The sequence below is a fragment of the Rhipicephalus sanguineus genome, chromosome 5, assembly GCF_013339695.2.
Source record: "Rhipicephalus sanguineus isolate Rsan-2018 chromosome 5, BIME_Rsan_1.4, whole genome shotgun sequence".
Lineage (NCBI taxonomy): Eukaryota > Metazoa > Arthropoda > Arachnida > Ixodida > Ixodidae > Rhipicephalus > Rhipicephalus sanguineus.
This window is the reverse complement of record NC_051180.1, coordinates 88,121,725-88,140,131: the sequence shown is the minus strand read 5'-3', so window position 1 is coordinate 88,140,131 and position 18,407 is coordinate 88,121,725. Positions and strand designations below refer to the sequence as shown.

Genomic DNA, 18,407 nt, shown 5'->3' with positions numbered 1-18,407 from the left:
GTTGGGTATAACCTTAGAAAGCAACAGTATTTCAACTGAAAGGGCGAATGCACATATGCCTGCACTAATTGGCGCGAAATCTAGATTGACGTCATGAGCCGGAACTTGTCAACAGAAAACGTGGCCGAGAACTTCAGTGACGCTATTTGGTCATGGAAGCATTCGGCTGCCGCGCTTCGGTCATATGGGCGGAGCCTCTCCTGCCTTCATAAGTTGTACCCGAGTAAGTTCAGTGGCGAGAGTGAATGTGTAAAGCTTTATAACTGGCTCGAAAAATGTAGTCCATGCGTCCAAAACAATAGAATCAATCACTCCCGTAAACGGTGATGCAGCTGGTAACTACCTAAGAATATTATACGCATGCTTCAAAGAAAAAGAAAGGAATTCGAGAGTGCTTGCAAAACATAAGCGCAGAAAGCGTTAAAAAAAACGTTGGCGTGGCTATAGCACTAAAAAAAAATCAATAAGTGCTACAGACTTACGCGACCTTTATCATTATCACAATTCCTCGCCAAAGAGAAAACCTTAAGGTGGTAATAAATGTCCGACAGGTCCCACACACTCTGGGAGTGGACGTCATGCGAAGCAATAGGCGAATAGTGGCCTATACAGCATTATTTTTGCGATGGTAACTATATGGACACTCCCGACGGGTTTTTGCTGTCGCCGTCGGCGTCATGTTCGGTATAAAGTCCAAATCGATAACATGCTCTATCCACGGGTGAAAGCATGCGAGCGGCGGCGACGAACGCGGCTGAAGCAGAGATGAAACGAGCCGGCCGTTTCCGTCGCACGGAGGGTGCATGCGATAACATAATCCCGCATGCGAGGCTCGCCGTCGATTGCTCCTTAAGCAAAGAGGGAACACTCCGCCCGTCTTTCCTCGGGTTAAGAAGCATAGACGTCGGACGAACAGCAAGTGTGACTTTTGACCATAAAGGCGTGGTCCCGAGCGCTGGCACCGCGCTGTCTCGGCAGACATCACCAAACGGTTTTCACACCCTCCTAGTGCTCTCCTCTCACCACTTCGCGTCCAGTCAACAGAATGCACGAAAACCGCTCCTCTACCTAGAGTGGCCGTATTCCCTAACACCAGCTTATTACAGCGGAGCTGTCAAAGTCGAGCTCAGACGGGCGAAGAATTGTCAAGCAGACAAGTTTAAACTGCGGGAAGAAGACAACACGAAAGAGCATAAAAACACGCACTATGCCATACAAAGCCGAGCCATGTATGGTATAGTATACCATACATACCTTAAGTTCTTTGTCCATCTTGAGTAGTTATGGGTATATCGTACGTAGGCCCGTAGCGAGGAATTTTTTTCGGTTGGGGTGAGGTGGGCGGTTTCTGAAGGACTTGACTATTTCAGGAAAGTGTGAGGAAAATACCGATTTGAAGAAGCACTAATGCGGAGGGGGGGGGGGAGCCCCCGGGCTTTTCTTCACACCCTGGCAACGGCTGGAAAAGGGCAGGGATGGTAAGGAGGATTAAGTGTATAGCATAGTATTCGCGACTTTCACGTACCGTGGCGCCGCCGAGTGGTGGCCGCTGGAAGCTCTGTTGAGATTATTGAAATGTTGGACCCGCTGGAGTCAGCGAATATTGCCACTTGTTTTGTCTCGTTTGGGGTCGTTTTGCGACGGTGCGCACGGTCTCGACACGTGACACTTTCGGTTCCTCAATGTGAACGGAAAATAAAAAGGAAAGGGCAACTGATTTTAATGCGGGCCTCGATGCTCACAGCGTACAGCGGGAGGCAAAGCAAAAGCCTCCCTTTCAGATTAGCGCCTTGAAAAGCCGTGAGCGGTTAAGCGGGTTAAACTTCGCAAGCATATAACCAAGGCCCATGAATGCATGCAGAATCCCATTTTGTGTCCGAATATATACCTACTACCTCAGATCACCTTTCTCGCGCTTCGTTCCTCCGGTCGACACAGTCGTTGTGCAGACAGTACCAGAACCGCCAGAACTGAATAGCAATGTGTTCAGCCTCTAGAATATAATGAAAAGTCCGGTTTCAAAACGCCTATTGCACCATACCCCGTCTGAAGTGGCTGTGAAGTGCATCCGTGACCTTCACATCTTCAGCCCTTTTTGTTCAGTATTACTTGCTGATGGCGCTGTTTTTTCGTCCCTGTCCCGTACGATATGTTACTTATTGCACTTCTCAAACACCGAAAGCGTAGGATGATAACAGGAACGTCACATCTGAAACATGAAAATTGCTTCTTGCCGCTGGTTTCATTCGCTGCTTGTCGACCTATTGTGGCATTCCGCTGTTTTTTTTTCTCCCTTTTTATCAAGAAAGCGCAATAAAATCGCATTTCCGATAACCGCACATGTCTCAAGTGGTTCTTGTGCTTCGGTCTCGAAGGGCAACACATTTTTTTGCTTACTTACATTACTTTGTGCTTGGCAGTGAGCTGAGGAAGCTATGCGGCAGAATGCAATGCAAGCAAAAATGAGATAAAGCACGTCCCCGAGAATCTTTCTCATATTACTGAGAGATGTTTACTGAGACTCCTACTACCATATTGTGCTAGCAACACAGCGGGGGTTGCAACGCGCGATTAAGCGCCGCAAGCAACACGACGAGTGTGTTTGCTTTATTTACAATTGTGTGCATAAATATCTTCCTAATGAGGTTACAGTCACGTATACCCGACATTCCTTTACTTATTACAATGTGTCACCGTAGCCCTGCTTTCACAAAAACACAAATCGGAGTGCGACCGAAGCGCGAAGAACTGAACTTTTCGCCAAACGTGCACATTCTTAAACCGTCTGTAGCGGGTCGATAATCTCAACTACCGCCATGTTGGATGTACAGTCGCGCCACCTATAGACCGTGAAAGTTGCGAATAGCGGAGGCGAGTGGAGGAGGCAGCCGAGTTGAAGGTTGGAGACATACAGGTGGTCAAACGGAGAGGAGGTTTCTTCAGTGCTAAACCATGCCCCCCATATTCGCCTAGCTTTGCATCACTTTGCATTTCATCGCTGAGGCTTCCGCTAAGTTCCGCCTTTACAACCTTAAGTCAGTTAATGCCACGGATAAATTGTAGAGTTACACGTGATCGCTTACACGGATCCAAAAGAGTTAGCTGCTACGCTTCCCTCCTATAACATTACAGTTTGTTGCTCTCGCATTCATTGCTTCACACTTGCGGCGAAAATGTGATTTTTTTATTTCTCTGAGCCAAGCGTTGCGAGTTGGACCGAGTTCTTTGTCCATTTTGAGTAGGTATGGGTATATCGTACGTAGGCCCGTAGCGAGGAATGTAAAAACAACCTGAATTTTCAGTTCTCAAAACGACCGTCGCTTATTTTGCCTGGGTATCTTACAAGGAAAAAACGTCGCGTTATCTCTTTTGTTTTCATTATAACCTGTTTTTCTTATGTTACCCGCTCAGTCGATACTGAAAAACATGTGTTTCGAATGTCTGGGATTTCTGGTTTCTATTCCAGGCTATCAGAATTGTTTCAAATCTATGCGCGGGATTATGTCCAAATCTATTTGGAATTATGTTTGTGTATATTTTAGCACGAGGAAAAAAGAACGTATGTAGAATATTTCACAACGGCAGTATAAACTTTCAGACATCGGCAAAACACTCAGCGTTCTTAATGCCAAACGTCAAATAGTAATGCGAAATAGTAACGTTTCATACCCCAGCAGGCACAACATAGCGTCAGCGCAGCTAAACGTTTGTTGCACACGCAACAACTGTAGTCCAACTGTTAGTTAATACAAGCTAGCCGTGAATTTTCAGATTTAGCTTCTCGAAAAAAAGAGTTCCAATGTACATTGATAAGTAACAAACTTTCTTTTCAGCCTCCGGACAGTCTCCCACAATACAAGCTAGAAAATTGCATGATTACTTGTAGTTACCCAGCGATACCTGGAAGGCTAACGATCGACGATGCCCCGGACGGTCTTCTGTGCGAATTGGGCACCTCGCGCAGGGTAAGCGCTTGAGAACAACGTCGCGTTCTTTGCTATTTTCGCCACACAGTCACGGAAGCATGAAATGTAAAATATTTATACTTGTAAAGGAGGCAGTTGAGCCATGGCCCACTTGACAGTGCATGATCGTACGCTAGGCCGTGCGTCATACCCTTTACGGCTAGCCCAGCCGTTGCGGTTGCGCTAGTCCATTGAACGTCTTATCTTGGATGTAAGCTGCAGTGGGTGCAAAGGCAGGGCAAGCAGAGATTATTGGTAGCCTCGTGTGCACCGTCTCCCCGCACACCTTGTGTTGGAGGCTGCGCTATGCTTAAAATTCCTGATAAGCGTTGAAGATTGAGGCAACGCTAACGCGTTTGTGCCTGTATCCCCCTGTTCGTCTGTTCGTAATTCCAACATCCTGACCGCGAGCGCAAACAGTAATTCAATGAGATCTGCTTTCGTTCGCCTGTGGGCACGTGACACGATGCGCCGTAAATTAATGTGTAAGCTGATGCTTTCAGCAGTACGCTAGTTCCGATACAACTACGAAGCTTACGATCATGCACATGTCTAATATACCTGTCATGAATGATCGGCCTTTCGGGTAAAGCTGCGACTTTTGCTTACCCAGAGAAGCTGCCGCTGTGGCTTAGTGGTTACGGTATTTGTCTTCTGACCCGGAAAGCGCGGGTTCCATGCCAATCGCGGCGGTAGCATTTCGATGGAGGCGAAAAGCTAGAGGCCCGTGTACTGTGCGGTGTCGGCGTACGTTAAAGAGTTCCAGCTCGTCGGCATTACCCGAAGCCCTCCACTGCAGTGTCTCTCAGAGGCTGATCCGCTCTGGGACTATAAACCCCGTAGCGAAGCCTTGGAACTCTGTAATGGCTCGTCCTCTCCCGCGCCTTCTAGTGGGTCGTCCTCTTCGGCTGCTTTCTGAAAGAACGCCGCTCGTGCTGAGAGTCGGTGTTTCCCTTTGACTGCCGCCATTGCGCACTGTCGCCGAGTGCCCTCCAATAAACGTCTTTACAGCCCCATAAACCAATATATCCTTGCTAACGCAAAACTTTCCCTTTCGCTCACCCAACTCTACGTGATGTATTCACCTGTTCAGTGTTATTGCTCTAGCTAACGATTATTTGTTCTCGCCTTGTCATAAGCGAACTTCAAATCAAGTTTACAGCGTTTGAAGTGATGAGGATTGTGATGAAGTGACGAGAACCCCACGCTCTTGGTGAAGAGAGAGAGAGAGAGAAGGAATGTAGGAAAGGGAGGGAGGTTAACTAGGCAATGCGTCCAGTTTGCTACCCTACACATTGGGAGGGGAAATAGAGGAGTAAAAGAGAGAAATAGAAGGACAGACACATGTCACATCACACACACAGTGCCGAGTTTCACAGGCGGTCGCTCAATAAGGTTCTTTTGCAAGTACCGCAGGAGGGCTCGTGTAGCGTTCTGGGCTGATATGCTGCGCGACCAGGCTCCAAAGATATTTGCTTCATTAAAGGGCCGGTCATCCAGTCTATTCAAGGCACAATGGAGAGTCCGGCGATCTTCATCAAATTGGGCACAGTGGCACAAGAGATGTTCAACAGTCTCTATACATTTGCAGCTTTCGCACATGGATGAATCTGCCATGCCAATGCGATGGCTCAATGAGTTAATAAACGCAACACCGATCCACAACCGGCACAGCATTGTAGCGTCACGTCGAGAAATCTTGGATGGCAGTTGTAGCTGGAGTAATGATTCAAGGTTCTTAGAGGAGTATTGGAGTTAAGCCGAGAATTCTAGTGCGCAAGTGTGGCATTATGCGCGATGTGACGAAGTTCTCTAGCTGCATCTACACTTGAGAAGGGTATAAACAGTGTGGGTGCTCCATCGTGGGCAGCGTCGTCAGCGAGGTGGTTACCACTGATGCCACAGTGACCCGGCAGCCATTGTAAAACAATGTCGTGTCCTTGATTAGCGGCGCGATGACCAATTGCATTGATATCAGACACCAACTGGTGGTAGTTTCCACGTCGCAGACTTCGTACACATTGAAGGGCTGGCTTGGAGTCGCAGAATATGACCCATCTGCTAGGGGATTCTTGCATAACAAACTTCATAGCGGCGAGCTCGGAGCCCGTAGATGTCGTGACGTGTGATGTCTTGAACTTGACGGTGATTGATCGAGATGGTATCACAAAGACACCTGTCGAACTTCCCGAGACCGAACCGTCCGTGTAAACATGAATTCGGTTAGCATACGACAAATGCAAAAAGTCCAGTGAGGTGAGGGCTGCAGATGACAGGTTTGCCCTTTTAGATATCCCCGGCACTTCGAGGTGCACAGTGGGCCTTTTCATGCGCCACTCCGGAGATAGTGGTATGGTTGCGGGCGAGAATCTCCACGAGATGGAATGCTGGTTAGCCGCAACAACTTTGGAAAATGCTGCCTTTGGTCTTTGTAGTGGCAAGCTAGCGAGGTGGTGGTCAGGCACTCTGGATATGTAACGGATATGTGCCCGGAGTGTGTCGACAGTTATATATGTCGTGATCGGGTGGTCTTTAGCAATAGCAATCGTTGCTACCGTGTTAGCACACCGAGGTAGCCCCAAGCATGTGCGGAGTACTTGGCCTTGAATGCTTTGCAGGACCCGGATGTTAGTTTTTCCGGCGTTAGAAAGCACGGATATGCTATACCGCAAATATCCCAAGAAGAGCGCTCTGTACAGCTGACGCGTAGATGACACTGATGTGCCCCACGTTTTACCTGCGAGAAATCTCATTACGTGTGTGATAGAGGTGAACCTCTTCTTCAAGTGCGAGATGTGAGCACTCCACGAAAAATCTCTGTCGATAATGACGCCCAAGAATCGGTGACGTCTCGTATACGAAAGCCTCGCGCATTGTGCTTTTTCACCAAGAGCCAGTTTCCATCGACCACGCTCTTGGTGAAAAAACACAATGTGTGAACAGCTCTGCCAGATCTTGCAGTTGTGCGTGGCAAGAAGAGTTCACAAGTGGAGCGCGAAGTTTCCACTTTCTCAGGCGCCCTCTCTTCATACAGAGGGCCGTCTGCACTCTCTTCGGAGGGCCGTCACACAGTAGATTGATACTATTAGCCGAAAGCTGATATAAACCGAGAGCAGCGTTTACATCAGATGCACTTCTTTTCACGGGATGCCGCCGCGTGCCGGGCGGAAATTACACACTGGCATCACTAGCGCGCTCCGGAATCACACCGGGAGAGAGTCATCGCTTTTTATGGCGTGCGCTCAATGTCGCGACGTGCGCGTGACGTAGCTTCTTTCCCCTTTGTTATACCCTCCCGCGTAGATTCCTGCGTAATCTGCGTAACGCGATGCACTTGTCAGCAGGTGGACTTTTCTCTTGCGCGGGATTTATTGTTGCGATAGCAATTATATGGACAGTCTCGGCTGATTCTTGCTTTCGCCGCCATCATGCACCGATATATATATATATATATATATATATATATATATATATATATATATATATATAGCTTTCCGACTCGCGGAATCGAACGGGCGACCTCTAGCTTCACAGCGCGCGGCGTTAGACGGTTAGGCCACGAACAGTACCGTCTGTCAGCCTGCTAACGGCGAGCTATTTATATACACCATTTACTTCAGCATGCTTTCTTAGTCACCACATAGATGGCGCGAAGTACGCGTGGCGCGCTTTAAAGATCGTCGCCCCGCTCAGGCGAACGCCGTTGGTCTTCGCCCTACAGGGCGTGGTCGCCGTCGTGCGCTTATCTCGAGGAAAGAAGGGGGCGGCCGGGGGGGGTGGAGCGGGGTGTTGTATGTCTTGTGCTTTCCCCGCGATGTCCGCGCTGAAGCACAGAGCTACGAAGGTCACTTCGCTCGGTGCAGCGGCCGCGCTTGCGAAAGGAGCGCGCAGTTCAAACAGAAATAAGTAACAACAGTGACAGTTCGCGCTCGTCCTATGTGTACGTGTTCATTCGTTTCGTGCGTCCTGCTTTACGTTTGAGCTGTGCGCTTCAAGTGTCCAGCTGTGACGCATGATAGTTCGCGCTCGTCCTGTGTGCTTTCTTTTCGTGTGTCCTTTGGGCTCGAACGACGCGCTGGCAATTTCGAGCTGATTTCCGTTCTTCGCGTTACATTCCAATTTATTACTATCGCATTCATTGCTTTGCCGTTGCGGCGAAACTGTGACTTTTTTGAAGCCTTACGTCCATGGCGATAGTAAAGTATACAGTGGTTTAATGCGTTGTTCGACACTCGGACTATTCTGATTAATGCTTCGACAGCGCTATTTCTGATGAAGTCGCATGGCTTTTCTTCGAACTTTGTTGTTACACACAGATCTACAAGAACCTTTTTTTTTTCTTAAAATTATCGCCACCTCACTGATTTTTTAACTGATTAGATTAGTCATGCAAGCGCTTCTTTTTCGCTTTGTATTGCTTCACCTGCGGCGACAGGGAGAGGACGCACGCTGATACACCACGCTGATCGTTAAGGTTAAGTTAGTCTGATAACTTTCACTGTGTACATCTACTTATTCGTAAATGACGAGAGACCTCTCGTTGCGCCTAAGTGAGAGGGCACGTTTGGGTTTTCCAGATAAAGCCGAAATATCACACGATAGTCGGTGGTACATGCATACAGAAGAATAATTACGGTGTCCCCTCTGTTGGACTGCCTTCTAGAATAGACTGTAGAGGGGAGTCCAGTACCATGCTGTCCAGTAATATAACCAACATTTATTTAATAATGAGCCATTAAATCAACCCAATAACATGCATGTATTTATATTTCAGATCTGCATAAACAGAAAATGTATTTTGCTCAAGGAACGACCTATGGATACATTTCAAAATAGTTTGACTGTGTCCGTCTTGTGAAGTAACTAAATTGAAAGAAATGGGCAATGCTTGGAAGGCCAGCTCAATAAGTTCAAATACAATACAAATAAAGATACTATGTTTTCATACTTCGTTTCAAGTAAGGAGGCTGTGATATTTGAGCAATAAGAAAACATCGAGAGCGCCAAGGAAGCGACAGCTGAGGACTGCCCATCAGCTGATCATGGAATGGAACGTTCCCGTTGTGTAATGGCACTGTCTTAAAATTGCACACCGATCTGCTTGAAGATTTCGTCAAATATCTCAGCGATCAGCAACGAATCATGGTGTGTCATCTTTGGGCTTTCGAGAAGGCCTGCAAAAAAAAGAGTAAAAAGGAAATGTAAAACAAAATATTTACAAACACTGGATCTTGGTAATTTGTCTTGCGTTATCACAGCCACATGACCTTTGCCAACTCAGCAAGCGGTGTGCGAAATAATGAAAACTTTCTTGGCAACATTACTTTTTGAGTTGATTAACTGAACCATCGCTAAAATTGTTATTATACCATTATCTTTTTAAATGTATTGTCATGTAACGTAAAATATAGGGTAACGTAACGTCCATGCATTGCAAACCGTTCATTGCAGTGGTAATTTACTTGTTAACACAGCTTGTTCGTGTTGCGATTACGAGGCTTGTAGATAAGCTACGCAGAAAAAATAGTTAAAAGTCAATGCACGAGACAGCTTTTGAATAGAATTTGAATAGAATAGCCCCGTATACTTGTACAGTTGTTACTCTCGATCGTCACTGGAATTTACGAAGAACCTTGACACAATTTAAGCAGATATTATTCTTTATGAACGCCTTAATGTTTGTTTAAGATGAAGGATTTTTTTCTACATCGGCTACACTACACAGAAAGGAGCTTCGGCTGTTACCGCAGGATTTACTATTGTTATTCTTCTGTGCAGGCTGTTATACCTGAAGAATATTTTTGTAGACTAAACATGCTTCTGTGTAAAACATGGGTTTTTGTTTAACAATGGCTATGTAGAATCAGTGACAGCTTTGGTTTAGTATTAAGAAAACACAGCATATCTCTACAGTAGAGCAGGTTGCGGACTTTTTGCCATGTGCCTCCTTTTCAAATGAAACAACACAGAACAGCCAAGACAGACCTCGCAATAACTCGTTAAAAAGAAAGAATTTAGTGTTTAAAGGAGAACTGACACGAATTTTAAAAAATTTCGGATTGTTTTTATAAATGGAGATACTGGTGTCGAGAAACTTAAAACGACTGTTGTCGTGCCTGGGAATGTATCGTATATATCTTAATTACCGCTACGTTAAAAAGATACTTTCGGTTTCGACATCGAGGGGGCGGCTTCTTAGTGAGGTTTCATAGCAGTGTCACGTCACTGGGATACAGATACTCGCGACGTACTAGCGGAAAATTCGTCATCTGCTCGTGGTGCACATAAACAAGGATGAGTGAATTGTCGCACAGTGATCCTGACAGCGATTTCTACGATTTAGGCAGCATGCAGGACACAGAACTCACAAACTTGGGGGAACTATCTTGACGCATCGAGATAATGTCCATTGCAGTGGGGCTGGTTTGCAGATGCTCAGCGACGAAAACTTCAAAGTCAAATTATAATATTTTATACGTGCTCTCCGACTCCGGTATGTGTACAGCGTTGACACTGCATACCAATGAAACCAAAAATGTCCCTTTTGCGATGTCTCAAAATCGTGTCAGTACTCCTCTAAGGCAAACTCATTGCTCATGCGTACTCGTAAAAACATCCCAAGAGCATAAGTTTCTGAAGGTATGTACCGACTATACTTTATACTATAAAGGTTTACAGCGTTGCAGGTAGGCACTACCATCAGCCACGCTTTGATGAGCTAAAATTGCACATCGCAGAACTGATGTGGTGTGCGTCTATACCTGCTGCTTTCTCCCGATTTCTCACCAGTACCGCCACGGTAGTGCAGTGGTTATGGTGCTCGCCTGCTGATCTGGAAGACGTGGGTTCGATTCCAGTCGTGCCGGTCGCATTTCATTGGAGGCGAAATGCTAGAGGCCCGTGTACTTTGATTTAGGCGCGCGTTAAACAACCCCAGCTGGACGATATTTCCGGAGCCCTCCACTACAGTGTGCCTCATGATCATATTGTGGTGTTGGCACGCAAAGCCCCAGAAATCATCACCTGTTTCTCACCTTCACGAAGGCATCTCCTCACTTCTTCCGCTTCGTACCGCAAGCCACTTGAGTTGGGAAAGTTGAGGGGCACGGATGGCTGCGGAAATTGGATCTCGAATTTTCCCGCTGGCGACTCGACGCAACTTGGCGCGTGGAATGGCGGATGGACCTTTCCAGAAAAAAAAAATCAAAAAGAATAATAACAATGTGATCCATTTTCTAACAACCATTCGAGCAGGCCATGTGAAGTAGGATAGGACCGCAGCATATGTAGACGTTATAACGCGAGATATAGCAACGGGGAAAAAACGAAGCAAATTCGGTCATGCGAATAACTTGAAGTAGCGCTAATGAAGCGAGGACAAGGATGAAGACGAGCGCTCAAATGTTCTTCCTCATCTTTGTCCTCATCTGTTTTTTTTTTTTTTCGTGCTGCTTCAAGTTATTCGCAAGATGGACCGAGTTGCCCAAACCAACAAGTTGTTGCCGTCGCCAATTCCGTCACTGTAAAGCCTGTTTCTGTTTTGCCTCTTCGCTGTCATGATTGAATGGAATACCTTTAAAGCAGACCTTAACGTCGGTTTCGTGCCCAAATAAGAAGTGTATATACAAGTGTCACTATTTTATCTCAACATAAACTTGAAAACATATTTTTATTTCTTTCGTACAAATTTCTTCGTGAGCACCGCTGAACTGGTTATAGTAATTAAAGCGTTTGCTGTCTAACCATCGTTAAATATTACTGCCGATTCCCGACATGATTTTGAATTATTAATAAAGAAGGCCAAAGGCCGATGAACAGAGGCTCACTGTATCAGGTATGGATGGCAATGAAACCTAAAATCTTTTTACGTTACAAAAAGTTTAGCAGAACAAAGGCGTTCTCTTTCCAATCGCGACGTTTGGAAATACTATAGTGTCACTGTTGTGAGCTAAAATAGAACCTACAGTTTTAAACAAGTGATTTTACGTTACGAGCTGCACTTGTTTAGACGTGCACAGCATGCTTAGATAGAGTACTGATGTCATTCATTGCACACAGCGCCTACAAGTCGCCGGCTATAAACCCCGCCTACTCAGTTGGAAGCAGCGCTTGTCCTCGTTGTCTTGGTTGTGCGTTGTCTACTGTTGCGCTGTTTGTGGAGTACCAACTATCCCGTTTGCAGGCTTTTCTTCGTATTCGCCTGTAGCTCCACAGCGAACACCTTTTTAAACTTGACACAATTATTGCATAGTTTGTTCTCAATGTGTTTTGCTCATACGCCGATCCACCCAACATCCGGGTGTGTATTATTTTTTTGGAAATACTCTGCCTAGAAAAAAAATATATGCCCATTCACCACTCATGTTCTCTAAATAACAGTGTCGTTTGTCTTGGTTTCAAAGCAATAACTTTTTCAATAGGTGGGAACATCTATTGTTGCGAAGGCTGTCGTGCACCATGAGGGGCTTCCGCTATAGTTGCAGCCTGAAAAATGGCGTCTACAAGATGTCTGCCTCCAAAATTGCTTCCGCTGCATGCACTCAGCATAGCTTTCGAAATCTGCCCTTACGAAAATGTGTTTAGACATTCTATAGACTGTCTGTCTAAACCCATTTTTAGACAGTCTATAGACTGTCCAAATACATTTTTGTACGGTTTCTTCCGTTATCTATAAATCAGACGTCGCTGTGGTGTGGGCTTGGACACGAGTTGCTCGTTGTAATCACACGCTGCAGTGAATGACATACAGTGCATGTTATACAAAATAATGTCAGAGACCGCGGTACTGCCTACACGTGCAGGAGTTTCTGAGAAATTATTCAGTCTGAAACACGCTCGTCTAGCGCGGCCAGTCGGCCGCTTCAGCCGCCGTATTTAAAAAAAAAAATTTAATCTGCAGAGACCGACACTGTAAGGATACCAGACATAGTGATGCCAATAAGACCTTCATACAGACTAGTCGGCTTATACACCGCATGCTATGTCCACGTGCAATTATTCAAGCATAAACGGAAGCTTATAGCTAACACGAGATAGAAGCGGCCGATGGCGCCAGCGTTCAGAGCCGTGCACTCGGCCGTTCTGGATAAGTGTGATTCAGACTGTACTACTAGCACAGATTCGAAAATGAGACTGCAGTGAAACTGCGTTGCGGTTACCTTTTCGAGTAGTGTGTATGCACTACTAAGGATAGGAGTCATGTTTACTTACGGTGATCTTGCCTTTTTTGCCAAAGATCTCTGCAACACCCGGCAGCTTCACAACGCCTGACAATGCAAACGTTGCCAGCCGACCTCCGCTAAATTCCATTGCTACGGCAACGCCCTTGTCGGTGCCTAGAAAATATTCAATCAATCAATGAACCAATTATTTGTCAATATTAGCATTATTGAATAGGGTATTTTGTGTACCCATGAACAATCCTGAGCTGCGAGCACTGGTGCATGCATACAAAGAAATCTAGGAGAAAAAAGATTCACGCATATCCACGAAGTGAATGATGATGAGTGGGCGAAGCACCGGGGATCATTCGGGTAACCGTGAATATACCCCGAACATTGCCCACTCGAGCATACAAATGCATGACAAACTACAGTCATGAGCGAGCGCAGGGTTCCCCTTCAGGGGGGGGCGAAGGTTCGTCGCAGCGCCCCCCTCCCTATTATGTCAATGTATGCGGCTGCCTTTGCGCCCCTCTTCTCGCCCCCCCTACAATGTATAGGGCTGACTTTGCGCCCCCCCCCCCTTCTCGCCCCCTTGCCCCCCCCCCCCCCTGCGCACGCCTATGTGTACAGTATATACAATGCTGTTTTATTGATGTCATAAGGCGTATATGGTGGTGAGGTGCGGACTTCGTTTCTCCTTCTGCCTTGTGATCGGTGAAATGAAGAGCCAGCGGTTCTTGAATGGGATGCAATCTGAAGTTAGCGAAGACGAGGTCTACACATGTCCCCCTGGTTGTTGCTGGATGGTTATGGTCATATGAAATGCATCTGAGAGCATAACTCACCCCTAGCGGTCTCCATTCAAACCAGAGCACGCGCCGTACGCGAGCGCTGCTACCGCAGCGCCCCTAGCGGACTCCGTGTAAACCAGAGCTACGCTAGACGCGGGGTGTACAAGGCTCGGTCCTAAGGTGCTTCGCCCCAAAAACTGGGGAAGTGCGAAGCATGTAGGCAAGGGTGTTTCAGCTCCACTAACGCGAAACCCAGGGAGGCGCGAAGCGTGCAGTGCTTTGAGAGAGATTTGTTTGAGGAGCTACTAGGGGTATACCAAGCCTGAAACTGGACATGTAGGGAAGGATGTTTCCGCTCCACTAACGTCGTCGGAAAACTGCGTCGGAATGCACCTTGCCCTAAGCTGTTTCTTCTGCTTCTCCTTCTTCTTTTTCTTCCATACATGCCCGGTTTAAGTTCAGCCCTCAGGCGCTTCTTTCTCTTCTTCTTTTTCTTCTTCTTCTTCTACTGCTTCTTCTTCCCTACATGCTCGGTTTCAGTTCCCTACGGCATGTAGGGAAGGGTGTGTCATCTCCACTAACGTCGTCGGCTATTTGTTGGGCTCACTGTTGCCTTGTTCATTTTTAGTGGACCTGTGGCGAGCAATGGTGTTTACGCAATTTTTGTGGCGCATACCCGTTTTATGATGAACCGTGACTACATGACACACCGTGACATTAGACGCCGACAAGCCGAGTAACTAAGGTGCTTCGCACCTAATATAAATGAAACATAGACGGAGAATATCAAAACGAAGTGAGAGCATTGGATAATACGAGAAAACAAACGCGCTGGATATAAAAGCACAATTGTGCAAAGGGTTATTTATAATAACAAATCGAAAGACAAATTCCAAAAAAAACGCCAGGCCTGCGCGGAAAGCGCAGCACAGTCACAGCGAAAGCTGGAAGAGCGGCTTTTCTAGAGCGCGTTATAAACTCTCCTGTGGCTACTAATACAGGTATATTAGCAACGTACCCACTACGCCACAAAGCGTAATTTTTGGGAACTTTGGAAGCACCCAGCGCGACATTATTCGTTGTTCTGCGAAGAAGCGAGGTACCATATGTAAGCGATTATGTGCAGGTTGTTGATGCGGCGGTTGATGACGATGAATAATTATGGTTGCGCCCTTTGTAATGCGTTGGAAGCTTTAAACGACCCACTAGTTACGTAATGCATGTTGTGTGACGCCCGGTCGTTATTTAACTGTCCCACCACGCTTTATAACACACTTTAACCGGAGAAACCTAGAGCGAGAGAGAGAGAGAATTGACTTTATTGAGACCCTGAGTAAATGGATCATGGGAGCCTTATGGGCTTCCTTGGCAACCAACAGAAGTGAACTTGCGAGGAACCCACTACGCTATAAATCGTAATTTTTGAGAAGTAGGGCAGTAGGCACTGTGCCATTTTTCGTCATTTTACAGACAGCCGTGGTACCTGCTAAACGCATGTAAGGCATTATGCGTACTTCGTTGATGATGTGCGTGATGACGATGAAGAATTATGGCAGAGCTCTTTGTAATGGGTTGGAAGCATTCAACAACCTACTCGTTGCGCAATTCGCATTGTATGACGCCTGGTTACATAATTCGCGTTGTGCGACGCTTGGTGCTTATTTTACTCTTCTACCACGCTATATTGCATATGCTAATGTGGTTCCTTCCCGACATGAAGCCTGTATAGGACCTTTTTGCAAAGCAGTTTCAAGCACCGGCATGGCTCAGAGGTTGAGTACTGGGCTCCCACGCAGAGGGCCCAGGTTCGAACCTCGTTCCATCCTGGAATTTTTTTCTTATTTAGTTTTTTTTTCTTATTTCGAGCGATACTGGTTACGGACACCGGCGGCGGCGGCGGCGGCGGCGGCAGCGGCGGCGGCGGCAGCGGCGGCGGCGGCGGCGGCGGCGGCGGCGGACAACTACGGCACCAAAAACGGCCGGTGAAATGATCTCATAACAGCTTTCGCTGTAAAAAATGGAGAGGAAAGGAATAAAACAATGCAAAGCACACAAAGAACAGATTCGTGGGATTATAAAACATATCAAGATCAACAAAATAAGTGCTATAAAGACAATAACGACATTGTATTGTGTGGACATTGGAGTGCTAGGCAATGGCCGGAACGAACATGAAATGTCTACGCTCTTGCTGACATTGCAGGGAATGCGGAACGCAACAAAAATAGCAAATTCATGGTGGTAAAGATACCGTGGAGTAATGCAAAAAGAAATAGAAGATCAGAGGAATTCGTTGGCCGTGATGATAGCTAAGTAGAGCCAAAACAAGATCCGCTGTTTGAATTAGGAAGGTTGTGGTATGTGCTTACAGACCTCTTCTGGACTCGCTATTTGATGTGGCAACTGGATTTACAAAAGTGTCATTCTAAATTAGCGGCTCTTCATGTTGATGAATATAGATTAAGCGTGCAACTCGCTGGGAAGTGTTAGTGGTGGGGGTCATAGGGTAGGTGATCTAGTAGTAGTGCTGTCTGTGATAGTAGTTATAACGATGGCGACGATAATGGTGATGAAACTTTATTCAAACCGACGCATCTGCAGCGATTCGCGAGCGACTGTTAACCTTCGTAATAATATTTACTCGTGTCATCCCCAGGATTTCTGGACATTTACATGTCGCGCCATCTCGCGGCTGCGGCCGGGTGCCCCGGCGTAACTGAATGAGAAGCACACAAATAAAATCATATCTCACGAACGAAATATGATATTGAAAACGGCTTTCGGTTTCAGATACTATTGAAACACTAAGACTTTGTAGGCGTAATTCTAATAACGTGCCGCAAAGCACCTACTTTTCCAAGCCATTTGAAGATTTTACCGCACAGCATATTCGAGCTGCCTCAATTTACACCCATTTGGGCCTTTTTAACTTCGATTGCAAAGCTCAGAGAAGAGATTTCAAAAACAACTTCCAGTTTTCGATTGGCTGAGAAGCGCTCATTCAATTGATATGCTACTTTATTGTGTAGCTAAAGCCAAGTAACTCCCTCGGTCGTTTTCGTCAGCCTTATTCTTGTTGTTTCCAAAGCCCACACCTGCTCCTTCATTGTATCGGGGTGTGTCGGAACAGCTCGTGGTGCTGACAAAGTTTTTGAATACAGTGCTCGGGAACGAGTGCGGGAGAACAAGACGAAGCGGGTGCTTCAACGCCTTAATGAGTCCGCCTCGCCCCTGGTACGGGCAGTGCGCGCAGATGGATGGATGGATGGATGCTATGAGCGTCCCCTTTATAACGGGGCGGTGACATGTCTGCCACCAGGCTCGAAGGCGAAAAAAAAAAAGAGAAAGAAGAAAAAAAAAGCTTCCTTGTTTCATGTTGTCCTAATGCCTTATCTACATTGATTAAATCTATGTTATTATACCAAAAAATATAAATTCACGGTCCATCTCTCTGCCTCTTAAGGCAGAATGACCTTATTTTCCCCCATTATTTATTTTTGTACTTTATCTCTACTTTTCTGCCACCAATACTCTAACCGTCTCTTACTTATTTCTATCGCGGACGTGTTCAGCTTTCCATTGTTGTCCCTAAAACCCAAGGCTTCATGTAGACTCGTGCCCACACGTATACCTGGGTGAATATCGCCACATTCAATCAGTACATGTTCCATCGTTTCCTTAGTTCCCCCGCAGCATGTACAATGTTCTTCTTCGTTACTGAATCTCGCTTTATAACTACGCGTTCTAAGGCAGCCCGACCTTGCTTCAAACAGTAAAGCGCTTCCCCTTGAATTATCATAAAACCTTTCCCTCCTTATTTCGTTTTTTCCTTTTCGGTAGTTACTCAGAACCGGCTTCTTTTCCATCGCTGTCATCCAATAAGTCCTCTCCGCCTCTCTGACCTTCCGCTTAATGCTCCTTGTTGCCATATCGCCCGCACTGCCAGCCGTATATGTACTGGTGAGCCTCCTAGTTCTTTTTCTCCACTGCGTGTCAACGCTTTTTCTATACAAATACCTGAAAACCTTCTCTGCCCATCTACTCCCCTTCATTTTCCTCAGCCTCTCTTCGAATCTCATTTTGCTCTGCGCTTCCCTCACTTCAAAGCCTGTCCATCCCATATCACCCTTTACCGCCTCATTTGTCGTCTTCCCGTGAGCGCCCAACGCGAGGCGGCCCACCGTCCTTTGATTTACATCCATTCCTGATTGCACCTCTGACTTCATGCACACCACTGAGTTCCCAAATGTAAGCCCCGGAACCATCACACCCTTCCACAGCCCTCGAAGCACCTCGTACCTATTGTATCCCCATAAAGCTCTGTGCTTCATAATTGCAGCATTCTTCTTTCCCTTTGCTACCGATGCTTTCTCTTGTACCTCCAATTTTTGCTTCTGTAGTGCCATCTGGTGGCAGTTTCCTCAACTACGCCAATGTCCCCAATTCCTGGCCATGTTTTTTGTCTCGTGTATTTGATCACTATAAGT

At 46.4% G+C, this 18,407-nt stretch overlaps 2 protein-coding genes across 3 annotated transcripts in view; one reads left to right on the top strand and one right to left on the bottom strand.

The window, feature by feature from the left end:
• Positions 1-8,849, top strand: part of LOC119393959 (uncharacterized) — a 42,591-nt gene extending 33,742 nt beyond the window's left edge. For both annotated transcript variants that reach the window (XM_037661165.2, XM_037661164.2), the window contains 2 exons: positions 3,834-3,965; positions 8,740-8,849. In XM_037661165.2, the coding sequence (XP_037517093.2) occupies positions 3,834-3,965; positions 8,740-8,823 (216 nt within the window). In that variant the 3' untranslated portion in view covers positions 8,824-8,849. The remainder of the gene's footprint in view (positions 1-3,833; positions 3,966-8,739) is intronic.
• LOC119394807 (trans-1,2-dihydrobenzene-1,2-diol dehydrogenase) overlaps positions 8,715-18,407 on the bottom strand; it is a 175,160-nt gene continuing 165,467 nt past the window's right edge. Inside the window, exons 5-7 of the mRNA XM_049415577.1 lie at positions 13,176-13,300; positions 11,000-11,150; positions 8,715-9,139 (exon numbers count right to left, since the gene is read on the bottom strand). Of these exons, the coding sequence (XP_049271534.1) occupies positions 9,045-9,139; positions 11,000-11,150; positions 13,176-13,300 (371 nt within the window). The 3' untranslated portion in view covers positions 8,715-9,044. The remainder of the gene's footprint in view (positions 9,140-10,999; positions 11,151-13,175; positions 13,301-18,407) is intronic.